We start from the raw sequence: 20914 nt of genomic DNA on the forward strand, positions 1-20914 counted from the left end.
TTTTTGCAGTGCTGTTCGATGGATTAAACATATGATGATTGCCTATTTTATAGACTCCTGTCTTTTTTTTTTTTTTTTAAGACAGGGTTTTGTTCTGTTGCCCAGGCTGGAATGCAATGGCACAATCTTGGCTCACTGTGGCCTCTGTCTCCCAGGTTCAAGCGATTCTCATGCCTTAGCCATCCAAGTAGCTGGGATTACAGGCATGTGCCACCATGCCAGGCTAAGTTTTGCATTTTTAGTAGAGACAGGGTATCACCATGTTGGCCAGGCTCGTCTTGAACTCCTGGCCTCAAGAGATTCTACCCACTTGGCCTCCCACAATCACACCTCCCACAGGGATTACAGGTGTGAGCCGCTGTGCCTGGCTGACGCCTGTCCTTTAAGATTGTTCCTCTGAATATTTAAGGAAACTTAGAAAATTTGAATGAATGCTGCTGAATAGATTGAACAACTGTCATCAAACTTTGCAGTTTGTTTTTCTTATAAATGAAACTATTTTTAAACTATGACAATTAAAAAATATGATTCAAATAAGGTAGTAAGCTAACTTATGTTTGGGGTTTCCTTCTTATTTGTAGCTTAAAGAAAAATAAATGCTTACAGCTGTGACTTTTTTTTCTCTAGTATCTCCAGAGGCAGTTGGATTTTTGTCAGCTGTTGGGGTGTTTATTATCTTGATGCTGCTCCTTTTTCTCTATATTAATAAGAAGTTCTGTTTTGAAAATGTTGGCGGGTTTCCAGATCTTGGTTCAGAATACAGTACAAGGAAGAATTCACAAGATAAAATTTGTAAGTATCATATTGCTGCTTCTCTTGTTTGTTCTCTTTATCTGTACTATTATTTACTTATTTTAATATATGCAATAAAAAGGTTGGTTGTGACATACAATAAACTAATATTTGAGCTACTGTTCTGTAAAAGATCTGTTGAGTAAATTATGTTCAGGTGTCCTTCTGTTGTTCATGAATTGCTAGTACATAAAGGTGAATTGTCTACTATCACAAAATGACATTTTAATTTTCATATGTAAGATATACTTTTGAGCCTATGATAGGAACAGATGCGCTTGAGGAAGAAGGAAGTATGTTGTTACTTTATGTAGCATACTTCCATTGTCCAAGAAGCTCTTTAGAGAACTTTTTTCTCCACATCCCTAGAACACTTTTGAAAGTGTTCACCCTTTTTCTTTACCTGCTATTTAATTTTCAGCTAATGGGTAATTTTATTGTTTGGAGGAGTTGGAGGTGGTTCTACTTAGTAACTTAATTTATATATAAATTGTGATGATAAAAAATAGTGTTCTGCTCCCTCCCTTGGCACCATATATTATAGCGTTACTGGATACTAGGAAAGATGAGGGCTGTAAATACCATTCTTTCTCTTATGGAAACATTTTCCTTGGAATTTTTTTTAATTACTACAAGAGTTTTTAAAATTTTCTATTTCCAAAGACTGGTTTATATAAATGATAGCAGAAACGAATTGGAAATTATAAAAGCAAAGTGTTAATTTAGAAGAATGTGATGAAAAATAGCTGAGAAATCTTGCTTTACTTATCTGTGTACAGAGATAAGTGTTGGAGATATGCTTTTCTGTTACATCTGATAACTTAAAAGGTGATAGCCCTGTTACTTACAAGAATCTGTAAGTTATTAAATTATATGTTGTGACTTTTGCATTAAGAAACTATAAATAGTATTTTATACAGTTTTAATTTGGTTAAGTTCAATGCTTCTTATAATCCACTCCAGTCCTGCTTTTTGATCATTTGTGCAGAAAGAACTGGCTAAAAGTATCTCTTTACCGGCCTTTGGTAATTCACTGGTTCAGTGTTTCTGGCTTTTCCTTTGTTTAATGACAACTTTGTACAAATTTTATTAAGTACTCCCAAAGAGCTTTTTGTTTATGTGGATTTTATCTATTGATATGTACCATATTAGAGTTAAAACTGAGAAAATTTAAAATATTTATTTTTTAAAAAAACAAGACTATTACACATTAATATAAATAACATCTTTAAATTAAAAAAAACTATCTTCCAAAACAAAAAGAAAATGGGGAAAAATGGTGAGAAGAGTGATTTTGTTACACTTTTTGCAAATCTTTTTAATGACTAGCATAATGGAAGACAGCTGGATTCTCATTTCTGCCTCTACATTCAATCTGGCATGTAGCCTCTGGATAACTCGTGTTCACTTGTGAGCCAATGAGAATGAAAAAGTTAAGTACCCCCTTGCTGTTATTGTAAAACTAGTCTTGACCTTGAGGATCCCTTGAAAATGTCTCAGGGAACTTTATTTTTCTGAGCCTTGTTTTTCTTTCACTTATTAAATAGGAATAATAATATTTACCTCCTAGAATTACTGTAAGATCAAGTGGGATAAAATGTGTCAATTACAATGCCTTGCATATAGTAGCCACTCAGCAAATGTCCACACCTCCTCTCCCCTAATCTTACCACTAGGCAAAATTGTTTAGATATTTCCCTCTAATATTTTTCTTAATTTGAAATGATACTGGGTAGTTTATTAGTAAGATAGGGTAGTTCCCTTACATAGACTATTAATAAGCAAACTAAAAGTACATAATAAAAATCCTTTTTATACTTCTTCTTTCAGGTATAGAATAAAAACCAATAGTATTTGAGGGAAAAATATTGTCTTGCTGCTGTTACAATAGCTGTGGAGTGAGAAAAAATGTCATAACATTTAAACCAAGTGGTTTGATTTTTGTTTTTCGGAAGAATCTTTACTTCAGCATATTTCTTTCAATGCATAATGTATTTACAGAAAGATTGAAAGCTACAATGTGAATTGCTAATATTGAGCTGACGAATAGCAACATTTAAGTAAATGTTAAATTCAAGTTCCAAAGTGGTTGATATTTTGAGAAGAGAAAATTCTGTTACTGCACCTTTTAGGAACAAGGAATTAGAAAATGGCATTTTTCAGAAATTTCCAACAGAATCTGCCTTCAGTGTCCTCTCTGGTAGACACAATCAGTAGTGCTGTAGAGGATTTGACCACTGCTGTTGGGGAGGTCAGCTATGCTTTAACTGACTCAGTTGCTGAGCAGGTAACAAGTATGATAAGTGGCTTTCGCCCAGAAGAGGAAAGCTCTGTAGCAGAAGAAGCTGTAGACACTTCTAACCAAAAAAATGCCGGGTTAACAGAAGTCTCCAAAAACACTAATTGTCAGAAAACACAAGCCAATTTAGAGCATAGAGCAAAGCAAATAAATACTTGCAAAACTTCAGTTTCACAAAAGCAAGATCAAGGTATATATGAAGAAAGAGTATCTAAACATGTTAATGATAGGCAACAGACTCTATCAGGATATCAAGATACTGGTAATACTGGTGATTCTTCTTTGAAAGGCTGCATGAATAATGGTGGGATATCAGTTATCAAACAGAATACAAGGGCTGGATCTATTTGTCAAGAACTTGAAAGTACCAACAGATGTAAAACAATTGGACTAGGAGTTTCCAATAATGGTAAGAATGATTTAAAGGAGGTAAGATATCAAGAAATGAAAGGAAATCAGAAGAATGCCGATGGAATAAACAAATTGTATGAGCAAAAGAAATACGTTGGTACAGATAATCGTGAAAAGGAAGAATATACTAAATCTCAACATGTATATTTGGGAAGAGATCAAGAGAATATGGGGCATTTCAATAAATATAAACATCTTCCCAATTTAGGGCATTCAGATCGTTTAAAGAAAGCTGAAAAATGTGTTAAAAGTAAAACATCTAAAGGGAATGAATGTTCAGGAAATGAATGTTCTTTAAAAGGTATTTTGACAAGCAATAGACATATGACACAGAAATCCATTATAAAAGAAGACATACATCCAGCACCACCAACTAATTCTAAAGATAAGTTATCTGGGAAAATTGAAGAACAAATAAATTCAAAGAAATACTGTAAAGTGAAAGAAGACGTAAAACCGAAGAAAACTGAGGCGATTTCTGCCAAGAAAGGAACAGCAAAGAGTAAAGATGAAAAATATTCTAAGTTAATACCAGAAAAAGGTGAGGTCTCCTAATGTTGGTGTGAATGATTAAATTTTCTCTTGATTTTTTAAATTAGTAAAACATCATCCAAATTTCTCAGCTTTCCTATTCATGTGTCTACATTTAAGACTTTCTTGAATCCTTTTACTGGGAAACATTTTTAAAGCCATTCAGTATTTTTTCTAAAATGACTTTGAGAGCATTCATGTTATTTGTGCCGCTAAGTATTGCCCCTGGTCCCTGCATTATTTGGCCAACTTTTCAGCAGCCCTAGTTTTTCTTAATGTCCCTATTATGTATGTAATCGTAGCAGAACTGAAAACTCTTCTTAATGTCCTCGTGATCCGCCCGCCTTGGCCTCCCAAAGTGCTAGGATTACAGGTATGAGCCACTGTGCCCGTCCATTCTAGCAATTTTTTGATTGTCAGATTTAGTGATCTTTGGTAGGCCCAGTTTAGTTCTGATAGACTTACTGCTTAAAGTAGCAAAAATTAAAAAATAATGTAAAATAGTTTACATATTATTTTATTCAGAAAATAATGGTAGAATGGACACTCATAATAAATTCATTACAAGTAGCATGTAGGGTTTTTAACTTTTTAAATTTGTTTTCATTAAGAAGCATGCTAGTACCTAAAGAAACCAAATATTTCTAACATATTCCACAATATAGTCAGTACTAAACTTACGCATGTTCCCAAATGATTTTCAAAAGCTTTTTGATCCATAGGTTAACCCTTCATTTAGCTGAACGGTAATATTACTGGTACCTATGTTCCAGATTCTGACACAGGGTTTATAAGGTATAGAAAAAGGAGGAAGGCCGGGCACGGTGGCTCACGCTTGTAATCCCAGCACTTTGGGAGGCCGAGGCAGGCGGATCACGAGGTCAGGAGATCGAGACCATCCTGGCCAACATGGTGAAACCCCGTCTCTACTAAAAATACAAAAATTAGCTGGGCATGGTGGTGGGTGCTTGTAATCCTAGCTACTCAGGAGGCTGAGACAGGAGAATTCCTTGAACCCAGGAGGCGGAGGTTGCAGTGAGCCGAGATCACGCCACTATACTCCAGACTGGCAACAGGGTGAGACTTCTCAAAAAAACAAACAAACAAAAGAAAAGAAAAAGGAAGGGTTTTCTTCTCTATTTCTAATGCAGGTTACGTTAGGTAATGTTTTTTAATAGGTGAAGTTTGGCCACAGACTAATTACCCTCCTCAAGAGACTCAAAACCTTTTGCTGCTTTAAGATCCCCACCGTGGTATCCAACAAAATGCTAACAGCTCTGCACTGGGAGTCGGAGGTCTTATGGCTCGGCCATCTCATTGTTGTCTAATAGTATTTTCTGCAACAATGAAAAAGTCTTACATCTCTGCATTGTTCCATACAATAACCACTAGCTGCATGTGGCTGTTGAGCACTTCAAACGTGGCTAATAGCATGGGGAACTGGGTTTTAATTTCTGTTTAATTTTAATTAGTTTAAATAGCCACATGTGACTATTGGCTATGTATTGGGCAAGCACTGTCACAATATGTGACATTGGTGATAGCATTACCCATTTATGGCTTTATTTTACTGATTTAAAAACTAGGACTAGACTAGATGACATATAACCTTTTTCTAACTCTAAGCATTTAGTTTCTGTCCTGTATTTAAAAATTACTTATTCTGTAACTCCCACTCAAATTTCAGCCTCGATTTCTTTACTACAGATTATCTTAACTGACTATAAAGAGAAAAATAACCCTGTTGAACTAATGAATTTTAACTACTGTAGTCTCTTCATCTTTCTAGAATTGTTTAATAATTCTAAGAAAGTTGCACCATTGTGCAGTTTCAAAGTGGTTACCTTTTCAAAAAACTGGTAATAACTAGTGCTTTTTAGAACAATAAAAAATTTAGACTTCCTGAAAGTTTTTTTTGAAATTTAGGTATATTTAGGTAAAATTTTCTTAGAAATTCTGCCTTTCACAAGCAGTAAGTGTTAACAGTTTGGTGTATATCCTTACAGATAGTTTTGTCTGTGCATACCTAGACTGCATTATGTGTGTGTACATGCCACGTGTGTGTATATATATTTTTCAAATGGGAATGTAATTATAACTTCTACTTTTTAACCTCCTTTTTTCTCATAACATGATATTGTAGTTATTCTTTCCCTGAGAGTTCTTTTAAGTTCACATCCTCATTTTTAATGACTGCATAGTATATCATTGAATAGATGTATCATATTTATTTAAATAAAGCCCACTGTTGGACATTTAGATTATCTCTTTTGCCATTAAATACAATGCAGTGAATTGTTTCAAAAATCTATCTTTACTCATCTGTTAATTAATTTCTTAGGCTGAATTCTTAGAAATAGAATTGATAAATTCCTGGAAATGGATCAGAGTATGCAGATTTAAAAGTCTGATATATTTTGCCAAATTGCTGTCTAGGAAAGTAGTATCAGTTATAATTTCACCAATAGTGTATACCTGTCCATTGCTGTATTTTACTGCTAGCACTGAGTATTATCAGTTTTGAAAATTTCAACCAAAACGAGAACCAGAAATGTGTCTTTTAATGTGAATTACTTGAATCAGATCCATAGTACTGGCAATACTTAGAACTTCACTTATGTGTTACTTATACTTCAAAAAATGTAAAATGGTAAGTATTATAATTTCCTTTATATATAACATGGTTGAAAAATCTCTGTGACTAACAAACATTATTTATATAATAGAATATACAAGCTGATCTTTTTCCAAAGCTTGGGCTTCTTATGTGAAAAAATTGTTATTTCTTTAAATCTGAAAATTCAGGTTATATATGTGTATATATGTGTGTGTGTGTATATATATATTTGTGTATATATATGTGTGTGTATATATATATATTTGTGTATATATGTGTGTGTTTATATGTATAACTTCAGCAAATTTTCCATATTTGATTGCATAAAAATTTTCATTTCACAGGCCCAGCAGGGCCAGTTGAGGGGAGGGAAATGTTTTTTCAATTACGGTTTATTCTTCATGTCATTCCAAATAGATAATTCCTACATGGACAAAGATGAGCATGGTTCGTCCTCTGAAAGTGAAGATGAAGCACTGGGTAAATATCATGAGGCCTTATCCAGAACACACAATTCCAGACTACCACTGGCAGATTCTAGACAAAAGAACTATGCTTGGGAAACAAGGCAGAAATACAGTCCTTTATCCGCAGAGTATGATGGATACAGTAGTGAAGCATCAATAGATGAAGGTAAGATGGGCTGTTTTATTTTTTTACATGACACACTATAGTATTCGATTACTTGTGCCTGAAATTCTAGGAATCTGTGGTTGCAGAATAAACAAGAGAGCTCACACGGTAGAGTCACATTTCTGGAAATGTAATTTATTCAAATTCATATCTTTGGCCTCAGGCCAAAAATCAAAACCAATACCAAAACACCCCAAAGCAAAAACCAAATAATTTACGTGATGTGATAATTGTAGCTCTCAGTTCACAGTGAACATATGCTTAGCAAGCATGATATGGAAGATGTGAATCTGCTGTTCTCTCAGATGGAATCAGTTCTCTATACCTGTTATAGGAACTGATAGAGTTTAAGTCTCTCACGGTGTTGAATATGATTCCAGTGTGTAAATGTATGCTGTTTCATTCAATATGGCTCCTAAACACCAGCCAAATGTTGCACATGGCACACAGCGGAAGAAATGGTAATCTGTTTTGTGCAGGAGGGAAAACTGTCTGAGATGAATTTATTGAGAGCTGGTACTATATTATACCATGCTTTAAAGGCAATTTAAGGGATTTTCAAGGATTTCAGTAATTTGAAGGATTATTTGTCTCTAATTGATTTTGTGTTATGTACTGAAATTGACTTTAAAACTCAACCTGTATAGAAGATGTCAGTCCATTTATACATGTTTTTACATCTTTCTGTGACATAAGTAAGACAGGTTTTGCCATTAATTAAAGCATATTTATTTCCACATTTAAATAAGTTATTCACTTGCTTAATAGACTGTATGGGTGCTCATCATGATTATTATCTTTATACCCAGATATGAAGGGAAGAATAACATATCCTAGATATCATTTTTATCAGTATACATAAACACAAGCGATCCTTGATTTTGTAGCTGTGACTTAATGTTTTAGGGCCTATTACTATTAATGACTTTGAGTCTTATCCCAACATGTACAGTTGTCAAAGGGGATAAATCGTCTATTACTGTATTTGGCTTCATGCCAACTAAAGATTAGTGCACCTCAATTCTTATGTCTGTTAGTACACAGATATAATAATAAATTAATCAAATACTGAATGATTGCTATATGGTCATTATGAGATTCAAGGGAAAAGATAAAAAATATTTGACATGTACTCTACCCTCAAAAATACAGTTTAGTACTAGGGAAAAGAAGACATGTGCTTACTAAGTTAATTAAATAATGTAAAGCAGTAAAACCAGTCCCCAAGTTATGTACACCTCTGGTACAAGAATAGTAGAGCAGGAAGAGAATGTGTTTTGAGATCTGGTCCTTATTAACGTTCTGGCCATATCTCTTAACATATTAGCTGTGAGACCTTTGGCAATATAGTTCATTGTTTTTAGATTTCTTTCATTGTCTGTAAAATATGAGTAATACTGAACTGGTAGGGTTGCCATGAAAATTAAATGATAGATGTGGTACAGTTTTTAGCATAGTGTCTGATAGCTCATAAGTAAGTGATAAGTAAATGTAGCTAATTATAATGGTAGTGAAAACAGTGATGGTCATGAGCAAGCCCTGAGTGTGCATTCCCTTTTTGCAGGTGTACATTTAGGATTTATTTTCTATTCATTTCTCTTTCCTCTCACCCCAACACCCCTCTGCTGTCTTGAGCATGTCTTGGTAGTTCTGTTAGTCTAGCCTGACTTTATAGACTATGGAAAGAGCAGTGAGGAGAGAGATACAACCTAGGTGCTTTTACTATTCTTGCCCTAACCTCTGCAAGTGGTCCAAGTGTCCCAGAATCACTTTCTCATTTTAGTTTACCCATATATTTAGGAGCTATCCTGTACTTTTTTACACATTCCTACCCTAAATTATTTGATGAAACACTTAATTTTAGGCATTCCGAGATTAGATTTATTTATTTTGTAAACATGAAAAGCTTTTGTGAACACTTTTTAGCAGTCATACACTGCTAGATACTGTGGATATGAAGATCATAAGCTTGTTTCTCTCAAAAGCCTACTGACGGCTGGGCACGGTAGCTCACGCCTGTAATCCCAGCACTTTGGGAGGCTGAGGCGGGCGGATCATGAGGTCAGGAGATCGAGACCATCCTGGCTAACACGGTGAAACCCCGTCACTACTAAAAAAATAGAAAAAATCAGCTTAGTAAAAAAAATCATTTTTTACTAAACAAAAATCAGCTGGGTGTGGTGGCCAGTGGCTGTAGTCCCAGCTACTCAGGAAGCTGAGGCAGGAGAATGGCATGAACCCGGGAGGTGGATCTTGCAGTGAGCCGAGATCGCGTCACTGCACCCCAGCCTGGGCGACAGAGCAAGACTCTGTCTCAAAAAAAAAAAAAGAAAAAAGCCTACTGACTGGAGGAGGAAAATCAGTGAGTGTATATGTAATATAATATGATGAGAGGTCTGTTAGTCACATGAACAAAGTGCAGTAGAAATATAGAAGAGGGAAAAAAAAGAAAAACTGTTTTGAGATGGAGTCTCACTCTGTTGCCCAGGCTGGAGTGCAGTGGCATGATCTTGGCTCACTGTAACCTCTGCCTCCTGGGTTCAAGAGATTCTGCTTCCTCAGCCTCCCGACTAGCTGGGATTACAGGCACGTGCCACCATGCCCAGCTAATTTTTGTACTTTTAATGGACATGGGGCTTTACCTGGCTGGTCTCGAACTCCTGACCTTCTGATCTGCCCACCTCGACCTCCCAAAGTGCTGGGATTGCAGGCATGAGCCACTGCACCCAGCTGACAAAACTTTAAAAAGTAAAAATAATAAAAGATACACAGAGTAGGAGGTGATTTCGATTTTGGGAGATAGGAATCTCAGGAAGTCTAATGGGGGTCTAGGTGAGCTGGACTTGAGTGAGAATTATTTCAACAAGCATGGAATAGGGCTTTCATGCAATCATGAATCCAAAAGAAAGTATATTTCAGCGCCTCTAACTTGGGATCTTTGTTCGAAGAAGGGGAATGCCTTGCTCAGTAGTTTTTAAGCAGGAGAGTGTGATACAATGTAGAGAATATTTCAGGGATGGAGAGAAATCCACTTGACTCCAGCATAGCTGCATCTATACACATACATCTGAGGGAATAGGAGTTAAAATTGAAAAGAGAGATGAGGTTGAAGGCCTGGAGTGCCCCCTGACTAGGAAGATAGGGTTTAATTTGTTTGCCAGTGAGAATTTGCTGAAGAGTTTTTTACTAAGGAATCATAATCAGGGTTGTGCTTCAGAAAGATTAATTTAGCAGCAAGCGGACTGTCAGAAAAGATACCGATTAAAGAGATCTATAGGGTAGTATATGTGGAAAATGATAGAAGTTTGAATTACAGTAGTGGCAATAGAAATAAAGTAAGATAGGAGAGCGATTATTGAGGTAGAATTTACTGGATTTAGGATCTGAATGTGTTTGGAACATTTGGAAAAAGAAAGGAAACATCAGAGATGACTAATTTCCATCATGTATGGTGAGGAGAATGATGACGTCATTAATGTAAATATGAAATCCAGAGAGGGACCTGTGTTTGGTTGGAAGGGTGCAGTGGATAAGAGATATAATAAGTGATTTTACATAGTGATGAGGCAGGATATTTAAGCAGTTGGAAATGGCTATCAAGCTTGTAATCATGAATGCATTTGAGGGAGAAGTTTTCAGATCATATATGCTTAGAGAATAGAAGCTATGGGCATGAATTAAATTGATGAAGGAGAATGCGTGGAGAGAAAAGATCAGAGAATCATTTCCTTTGACAGGAGAATTAGGGGTGTCATGAAAAGACACAAAGAAACAGTAAAAGAGATAAAGAGGAGATTCAGGAAAATGTTATATTTTATCAGCCTTGGAAGAAAAGTTTTAGAAGAAGAAGGAAGGCAGCGTGGTTGGGGAGGGTGATAATTCAGATAAACCCGTTTGTCCAGTAGAAGTTGATCAATCATTTTCAATTAGAGTTTTAGGAGAGTAATAAGGAAGTCAGATTGAGTGTTGTTAAGGAGAGGATAAGTGGTAAGGAAGTATACATTTGCTGCCTAGGCTTTCTTACCATCTATTCTCTCCTTATCAACTCTGAGAGTCAGAGAGGTGGTTGAGGGGTTTTGTTTGTAACCCAACTGTTCACTTTCTTTCTCTCGCCCACTGATACTCCCCTCTGTTATATGTTTGGGAAAGAAGGGGATTTGCGTCTCCACCTGGTGGTTGCCCCTTGGCAAAGCTGCCTCTGCAGAAACTGCTACTTTGTGGCTGATCACCCACCTAAGAGAACTGCTGGGTACAGTTCTCTTGGTAGGACTTCATTCATTTTCTTGTGTGAGTAGAAAATAAATGACACACAAATAAAGAGATGAATAGAGTAAGTTACATTTCTTATTGCTGTGATCCTGTAGTCTGCATGTGACCATCACACAAGTTTATAAAGGTTAAACTTGACTAATGTGAGTTAACTAAAGGGAATCACAAGGTAGAAGGAAAAATATTTAAAAATATACATTTTTTTACATGGCATAATATTTACCTCATTAATGCTAATAAGGAACCTTTAGTCTATTTCTCAACAGCCTAAGTAATTCCAGTTGAGAAACTTTGGAACAGCCAATTTTGAAAACAAATCTGCAGGAGTAGAGAAGATTAGAGAGGACCTGAAGAGGTATTAGGAGACACCAGTGCAAGAGAAATTTTACCAGGTAGCGAGGACTGCCATTTATTGAGTTCCTACCATGTGCCTCACTCTGTTTCTGTTATGCTGTCATATTTAATTTTCATTGCCATGTATGGTGGTAGGTAAGATTCTACAGAATTGAAGTGACTTTGATTATTTTTTTAACCCAAAGTCACACAGCAAGATAAAAACTATACTTGTCAAGTCGACAGCAAAATTAATGTTATTTGGCTTTCATTAGGTCATCACTGCTACTTTAATATTTCCCCTAAGTCTATTTCATACAAGATGAACCCCTTCAGTTGGTCCTTTAGAGCAGGTTATATGTTATGAATCTGAAATACACATATTCTAGAAAAAGTAAGAAAATGTAATGGCATATTTGTTGATCATGTTTTCTCCTCTAGGTGGCCATATTAATCTTCTTTTTTTTTTTTTTTTTTTGGAACTACAAAAAGGATGGTATCTGTAAGAAATTTTTCTAGAATAAAGAAACATCAAAATAATTTATCAAATCCTTTTGTTCCCAATTTTAATTTATTTTTACTGTGTTGGGCTTAAAATTAAGGGCATTTTCTGATAAACCACTCTAGTTTTAAAAAGGTCAGTGTCAAAATATGGTTTGTGGGTATCTTGTTTAATTGATGAGCTAGACCAACCTCTGAAATTTCATTCACGCTAATTAATACTTTCTATTTTTATATTAGATAGAAGCTTATTCAAGATGATTCTATATGAAGATCAAGTTCAGTGTAAAATTACTAGAATGTCTTCTGTTATTGATAGCTTTTTATTATTAGTTTCCCATAGAGATTACATAGATATATCTTATGGAAAGCTGTATTATTAAATTTACATTATTTATTGTGGGGCAAGTTAATATAAAACACCATGGAAAAATAATTTTCAGCATCACTTATGTCTTAGGGTGTATAGCTTACACACACACATACACACACACAGCCCTACTTGTCATTCTCTTTCTGTTATAGCTATACCACAAGCTTCATTCTATTAATTTTGATGTTACCTTAAAATTAGGACTACCAAAATATATTCATTTATTCCTTTTATTTATATTTTACTCTTATAGTAATTTAATATTTAAGAGTAATAGATTGTTTATATTTCCTTTAAGTCCATTTTAACTGTTATATTAAAATTTTTTTATTAATTTTCATAATTTCTTTGCAAAGTGGAAAAGTACTAAAAATTCTCTCTGTATTTTCCAGAATTCTTTGATATAAAAATAGTGTAGTGACTTTGAATAGTTAAAGTTAGGTATATTACATTTGACTTTTGAATAACCTAGGAGTTAGAGGCACTGATCCCCATAACTTTTGATTCACCAAAAACTTAACTACTGATAGCCAACTGTTGACTGGAAGCCTTTATTGATAATATTAACAGTCAATTAATGCATATTTTAAATTTTATCTGTATTATATACTGTATTATTACAGTAAAGTAGGCTAGAAAAAAGAAAATGTTATTAAGAAAATTATAAGGGGACTTGGGCGCAGTGGCTCATGCCTATAATGTCTCTACAAAAAAATTTTTAAAAACTAGCCAAGCCTGGTGGCCCATGCCTGTAACCTTAATTTCTCAGGAGGCCAAGTCAGGAGGACCACTTAAGCCCAGGAGTTTGAGGTTGCAGTGAACTATGATCATGCCACTACACTCCAGCCGAGGCAACAGAGTGAGACCCTGTTCCAAAAAAAAAAATAAATAAGGAAAAGAAAATATATTTACTGTTCATTAAGTAGACATGGATTATCAAAAAGGTCTTCATTCTTATCTTCATGTTGAGTGGGCTCTGGAGGAAGAGGAGGGGTTGGTCTTGCTGTCTCAGGTGCCAGAGATGGATGAAAATCTATTTATAACTACACTCACACAGTTCAAACTCCTGTTGTTCAAGGGTCAACCATACATGTTTATTTAGATTTTTGGTAAACTTTTTTCTTAATTTCAGATTTTTGTGTATGAACATCTCTCCTCTAAGGAATTCTTTATCATGTGTATATTTTAAAAATATGGCCAATTTGAAGAGGAAATAATCTTGACTCTTATTTTACTGCAACTTTGGTGTTTTGGATATCTTTTTATGTGATGGGATTAATTCCTCCCAATAGTGTAGAATTTTATTTTATTTTTTACATCTACAGTATTTATTTTTCTCTTTTTATTCCTTATTGTGATAAAATATATATAGCACAAAACTTATCATTTTAATAATGTTTAAATGTACGGTTCAATGTCATTAAGTATATTCACATTGTTGAAGAACCATCATCACTATTCCATCTCTAGGATTTTTTCATCATCTTAAATGGAAACTCTATACCCATTAAAAAATAAGTCTTTTATTCTCTCATCCCAGCCTCGAATAACCAATATTCTACTTTCTGTCTCTTCTGAATGTGACTACTCTGGGTAGCTCATATAAGTAGAATCATACTCTATTTGTCCTTTTTTTGTCTCGCTTATTTCAGTTAGCATGATGTCATCAAGATTCATCCACGTTGCAGCATGTATCAGAAGTTTATTCCTTTTTTCTCTTCAATTTTAAAATAGTGGTAAAATACACATAACATAAAATTTACCATCTCAACCATTTTTAAGTGTACAGCTCAATAGTTTTCAGTCCAGTTGTTGTGCACCATCACCACTATCCATCTCTAGAACTCTTCATCTTGCAAAGCTGAACTCCATACCCATTAAACAACTTTCCATTCCCCCTTCCCCCAACCCTGGCAGTCACCATTCTACTTTTTGCCTCTGTGGTTTTAACTACTCTAAGTACTTCATATAAATGGAATCATATCCTATTTGTCTTTTTGTGACCAACTTATTTCATTTAGCATAATGTCCTCAGTTTCATATGTGTTACAGCATGTATCAGAATATTCTTCCATTTTAAAGCTGAATAACACTCTGTTTTGTGCATGTGCCATATTTTGCTTAACCATTTATCCATTGGTGAACACTTGTATTGCTTCTGTGTTTTAGCTGTTGTGAATAATGCTGCTATGCACATGGGTGTACAAATATCTCTTTGAAACTCTTCTTTCAGTTCTTTTGAGTATGGACCCAGAAATGAAATTGGTGGATCGATGGTAATTCCATTTTTAATATTTTTAGGAACTGCCATACTATTTTCCACAGTGACTATACTATTTTACATTTCCTCCAGTAGCATACAAAGGTTCCAGTTCCTCCACCTCCTAACCAACACTTATTATTGTCTGTTTTTTCAAAGTAATAGCCATTCTAATAGGTATGAGGTGATATCTTACTGTAGTTTTGATTTACATCTCCTTAATTATTAGTGATACTGAACATCTTTTCATGTGCTTATTGGCTGTTTGTATATCTTTTTTTTTTTTGAGAAATGTCCAAATCTTTTGTCCATTTTGGATTCACGTTGTTTGTTGGTTGGTTGTTGAGTTTTAGGAATTCTCTATATATTTTGGATATTAATATCTTATCAGACACACAGTTTGCAAATATTTTTTCCCATTCTGGACTGGCATTTTTTACTCTGTTGATAGTATCTTTTGATAGACAAAATGTTTTAATTTTCATGAAATCCACTTTGTGTATTTTTTGTTGTTGTCTGTGCCTTTGGTGTCATGTCCAAGAAATCTGCCAAATCCAATGTTGTAAAGCTTTTTCCCTACGTTTTCTTCTAAGAGTTTTGTAGTTTTAAGTCATAGTTATGATGTGATCCATTTTGAGTTAATTTTAAAATATGATATTAGGCAAGGGTTCAGTTTTATTCTTTTACATTTGGGTATCCAGTTTTCCCAGAACATTTGTTGAAAAGTCTCTTCTACATTGCATGGTGTTGGTCCCCTATCAAAAATCATTTGACCGTATATGCAAGGTTTTATTTCAGGACTTTCTGTTTCATTCCATTGGCCTATATGTTTGTCTTTGGCCAGTACAACAGTGTTTTGATTACTGTAGCTTTATAGTACATTTTGAAATCAAGAAGTTTGAGTCCTTCAGCTATGTTTCTCTTTTTCAGAATTGGGATCTCATTGGATTCCATATGAATTTCAGGATGTTTTTCTATTTCTGCAAGAAATGTTATTGGAATTTTATGGAGGTGGCGTTAAATCTGTAAATCACTTTGGGTATTATTGACATCTTAATATTAAGTTTTCTAAGCATTAACATAGTGTGTCTTCTCATTTATTTATTTATGTCTTTACTTTCTTTTGGAAATGTTTTAGTTTTCATTGTACAAGCCTTTCACCTCCTTAGTTAAGTTTATTCCTAAGTATTTTATTCTTTTTGATGTAATCGCAAATGGAATTGTTTTCTTAGAAATTTCCTTTTCAGATTGTTCATTATTAGTGTATAGGTGCAGCTGATTTTTTAAATGTTGATTTTGTATCCTGCTGCTTTGCTGGATTTGTTTATTAGTTTTTTGTTTGTTTGTTTGTTTGTTTTTAGTGGAGTCTCGCTCTGTTGCCCAAGCTGGAGTGCAGTGGTGTGATCTTGGCTCACTGCAACCTCTGCTTCCTGAGTTCAAGTGATTTTCCTTCCTCAGCCTCCCAAGTAGCTGGGATTACAGTTTCCTGCCACCATGCCCATGCCCAGCTAATCTTTGTATTTTCACTAGTGATGGAGTTTCACCATGTTGGCCAGGCTGATCTTTAACTACTGACCTCAAGTGATCCGCCTGCCTCAGCTGCCCAAAGTGCTGGGATTACAGGTGTGAACCACTGTACCTGGTCTGATTTGTTTATTAGTTCTAGCAGTTTTTTCTAAGGTGGAATCTTTAGGATTTTCTGCATAGAAGATCATATAATCTGTGAGCAGAGATAATTTTTTTTCCTTTTCACTTTGGATGCCTTTTATTTCTTTTTCTTGCCTAATTGCTCTGGCTAGGACTTTCAGTACTATGTTGAGTTGAAGTGGTGAAAGTAGGCATGCCTGACTTTTTCTTGATCTTAGAGGGTAAGGTTTCTGTCTTTTATCATTGAGTATGATGAAGTCAGGAGTGTTTTAGGAAAGTATGTCAACTTTCTTTGTTGTTGGGATTCATGCATGTCTGTGCGTCGCTGTTGGACAGGGATGAGAGTGTGAGAGAAGATCACTTATAAGAACAGTTTCTTGAGAAAGGTTTAGGAACCAGACATGGTGAACTGGCTCAGTAATAAAACTAATTAGTATGGGAAGGCAGTGTTTTGTTTGTTTTGTTTTATTTTGTCAAGACAGGTTCTCAATCATTTGCCCAGGCTGGAGTGCAGTGGCACAATGATGGCTCACTGCAGCCTTGACCTCCTGGGCTCAAGCAGTCTTCCACCTCGGTCTCCTGAGTAACCAGGACTATAGGCATGCACCACCATGCCTGTCTTTTTTTTTTTTTTTTTTTTGGTAGAGATGGGGGTTTCTCCATGTTGCCCAGGATGGGGCAGTTTTAAATATAGCTTGCTATCTGTATCTGTTGATAGTATCGTATGGTTTTTCTTCTTCAGCCATATGTGATGGATGGATTACATTCTTTCATTTTCAAATGTTGAACCAGCCTGGCGTACCTGGAATAAAACTCAGTTGGTTGTGGTTTTTATTCATTATTGGACTTGATTTGCTAATGATTTGTTTGGGATTTTTGAATCTTTCTTCATGGAGATACTGGTCTGTAGTTTTCTTTTCTTGTAATAGCTTTGGTATTAGGGTGATGCTGGCCTTGTAGGATGAGTTAGGAAATATTCACTCTACTTCTGTCTTCTGAAAGAGAGTGTACAGAATTGGTATAATTTCTCCCATAAATGCTTGGTAGAATTTACCACTGAATCCAAAATTTCTACTTTGGAAAGTTATTAATAATTGATTCAATTTTTAAATAGGTATATACCTATTCTGGTTGTCTGTTTCTTCTTGTGTGAGTTTTGGAATACTGTGTGTTTTGAGGAATTGGTTTATTTCACTTAGGTCATCAAATTTGTAGGCATAGATGTTGTTTATAATATTCCTTTGTTATCCTTTAATATCAGTGTGGCCAGTGGTGGTGGAGATTGCTATCTGTTTCTCAGGTTGTTTTCCTGTTATAGCTTTTACCTGATTCATGCCTGAGTTTTGAAAAGAGCAAGGAGGCCATTGTAAGACCTCAAAAACCTGTTTTAATAAATCCCGTAATGCCCACCTATTGTTGTTTAGGCATTTTTTCTAAAAGAAGGTAACAAGAAGGAGAGAAATTTATTCTTTCCCTCTTTGCTGTGGACTACTGTGCACTTTAGCATTTTCAGGACAAATAAGGGACAACTAGCAGAGAATGACTATGCCCGGAAGTAGAACAGGAAAGTAATACCTGGTGGAGCATTTAAATGTCATGGCAGAGTTAAGTATCTTCCTTTTTTCTCTTCTTCCTATGGTCTTTTTTTTTTTTTTTTTATTTTCCAGAGAAGGATGTCATTGGAATCAGCTGAAGATGCTAGATTAAGAAAGATTAAGTACACTGCCGTCATTTACCTCTAACTCAGATATTTTTGTATAGTACCGACAAAACAGAATGGTATCAATGCAGCTGAATTTCAATAGCATACCAGTTGCTTCTGAAATAATTAAGTAAGCAGTGTTTTCTACCAGTTCTTCCTGCTTTTGTCTTTTGTATTACCTTTTTATCACCATCTTTTACCTTTAGGTTGCCCTAAGCACTTCATCAGGTTTGTCCCACACCAAGTATCTCTTCTTCTCAAATCATGTTTTCCTCTCTTACCAGTAGAAAGATTCTTTACCACTAGAAGTTTCCAAGTTATTGTTTATTTCCTTTCTAAAAATGGAAGTAAAAAGGGGGAGCAGAGGAAAACCTAGCTTCAGTTAGAGTATTAAACCATGTGAAATCATACTTGTTTGTTTATGATATTAACTCCTCATACCCGCTTCTTTCATTTTTTGTATGAGTGACTCTGACTGTAGTACCCAGTAAAAAAACCCCATCATGGGAAGTAGAGTGTAAATATTAATAGTTACAAATAAATACGGTAAGAGAAGAATATATCAATTCTGTTGGTTTTTTATTTAAATACTTACTATGAAGACAATAATTAGAAGCTGATTAATTTAGCTATACTGTTCTCCTAGTTTACTCTTCCATGTTTTCCATTCTACTAATTGTTAGTGGTAGAAGCTTACCTATACATTTGCACTATTTATTTATGTACTCTCTAAATTTGTTCATAGTACTCCCCAAATTATTGCATGTTCAATTTTTTTTTTTTTTTGTCTTAAAACTGAGTTTTAATATGGGACAGGATCATTTAAATATCCTTTCTTTCCAGTTACTGCTATAGTACAAACTAGAATAAGAATTAGGGGAGACAAAAAAAGTAGAAGTCAGTTATAATAGTGAAAACATACATTGAAATGTTCAGATGATAATGTCAGAAGAACATGTCCCGTCTGTCCTCTCTTGAGGCAGATATTAATCAGGGTTTGAGTTTTGAAAAGCCTAAAGAAAAGAGACCTGACTGAATGCAAACTTTTATTGGACCATAGGGGTAGACTGTGAGAGTTGAGCTAAAGATATAAATATATACATTATACTTTATGGTAATGTGTTTCTCTGGCTTCATTCATGTTAAATAATTACAGAGCCATTTTAAAGAGGTAAATATCAACTGAATATCATTAGTTTTGGGTGAAATAGAATTGAGATTCTGTTTATTTTAATGCATAATTCTGAAAAATCTTTCATCTAAGCAATCTTAATGTGGAGCTCTCTTTTTGAGATTTCCTACCTTTGAGAAAATAAATTACATTGAAATCTTTGATGTGCGAGTCAAAAATTACCTTGAGAATATAAGAGGTGTTTTGATGCCTTAGAATATCTCTTTCATTTTGCTTGATGTGTACTCATAAGGGTAAAGATTTTCCTAGAAGATCAGATTATATTTAAGTCTGAGTTGCTGAAATTCCATCCATCAAAAGTAAGATCATTTAAATGGATTTTGAATCTTAGTAAGGCAGTTATTTACTATTCAGATAGTTATGAAAAAAGCATTTGGCTTTTTATAATTTAACCAATCTTTTAGTCGTTGTGCCTTGATTTTAGTAGGTAACTGAAAAACATATCATGGGATTTTGGTCATTGGTAACTTTGAAAATGCTTCTTTAATTAAGTATAAATTTAATAAAGCATAACACTTTATAAGGAAAATATTTATACCCTTAAACATTTTTACTTATTTCTCAAAGAATGAATATACCCTTAAATTTTTTTATAATTTCATAGTGAACAGCTTTTTAAAGATGATGGATTACAATATTTTGGAAGTCTGGAAAATCTGTATTTTTAGTACATTAATAAAAAGTTCTGCAAATAACAATAGCTATACTTTATTAATGATTATGTGGTAAATAATACTGTAAACATTTTACATAAGTTAACTCATTTAATCTTCAAAATAACCATAAGGGACAAGTTTTATTAGTGTCCATATTTTGAAGATGAAGAAACTGAAACACAATGAGGTTAAGGAACTTAGGTCTAAGGTTAATAGCAAGTATACGGCAGGGCCAAAATTTAAATACGCTGTGTCTGCCCTCAGAGCTAATGCACCAAACTCCTCCACTGAAATAACTTAGATAACATAATATGAGAAAATTTTTTTTGTATAACTGTTACACCCAAGTAAATCTTTATTGCTGTTTTATTTTTATTGTGTAAGTAATACATGTTCATTATAGAAAAATCAGAAGTTAAAATTTTTATATATATATTTTTCTTTTTTTTTTTAAGTAGATGTAAGGGGTATAAGTACAGTGTTGTTGCATAGATATATTGCATAGTGGTGAAGCCTGGGCTTTTAGTGTAACCATTACCCAAATAGGGTACATTGTACTCATTAGGTAATTCTCATCCCTCACCCACCCACTTTCCCTCTCACTTTTCTGAATCTTCAGTTTCTATTATTCCACTCTCTATGTCCACGTGTAAATATTACCTAGCTTCCACTTGTAAGTGGGATCATGCAGTATATGA

The 20914-nt window shown here is 34.5% G+C and overlaps 1 protein-coding gene across 5 annotated transcripts in view; it reads left to right on the forward strand.

Annotated features, from left to right (window-relative positions):
- The window catches only part of SYT14 (synaptotagmin 14), a 224562-nt gene that overhangs the window by 67994 nt on the left and 135654 nt on the right, over positions 1-20914 (forward strand). For 4 of the 5 annotated variants that reach the window (XM_001108818.5, XM_002801931.4, XM_077937123.1 and 1 more), the window contains 2 exons: positions 628-792; positions 7068-7283. In XM_001108818.5, coding sequence (XP_001108818.2) covers positions 628-792; positions 7068-7283 — 381 coding nt within the window. Of the gene's footprint in view, positions 1-627; positions 793-2127; positions 4044-7067; positions 7284-20914 lie in introns of those variants that run through there. The other variant, XM_015117578.3, reaches the window with a different exon arrangement.

This window comes from Macaca mulatta, chromosome 1 (genome assembly GCF_049350105.2).
Source record: "Macaca mulatta isolate MMU2019108-1 chromosome 1, T2T-MMU8v2.0, whole genome shotgun sequence".
Taxonomy (NCBI): domain Eukaryota; kingdom Metazoa; phylum Chordata; class Mammalia; order Primates; family Cercopithecidae; genus Macaca; species Macaca mulatta.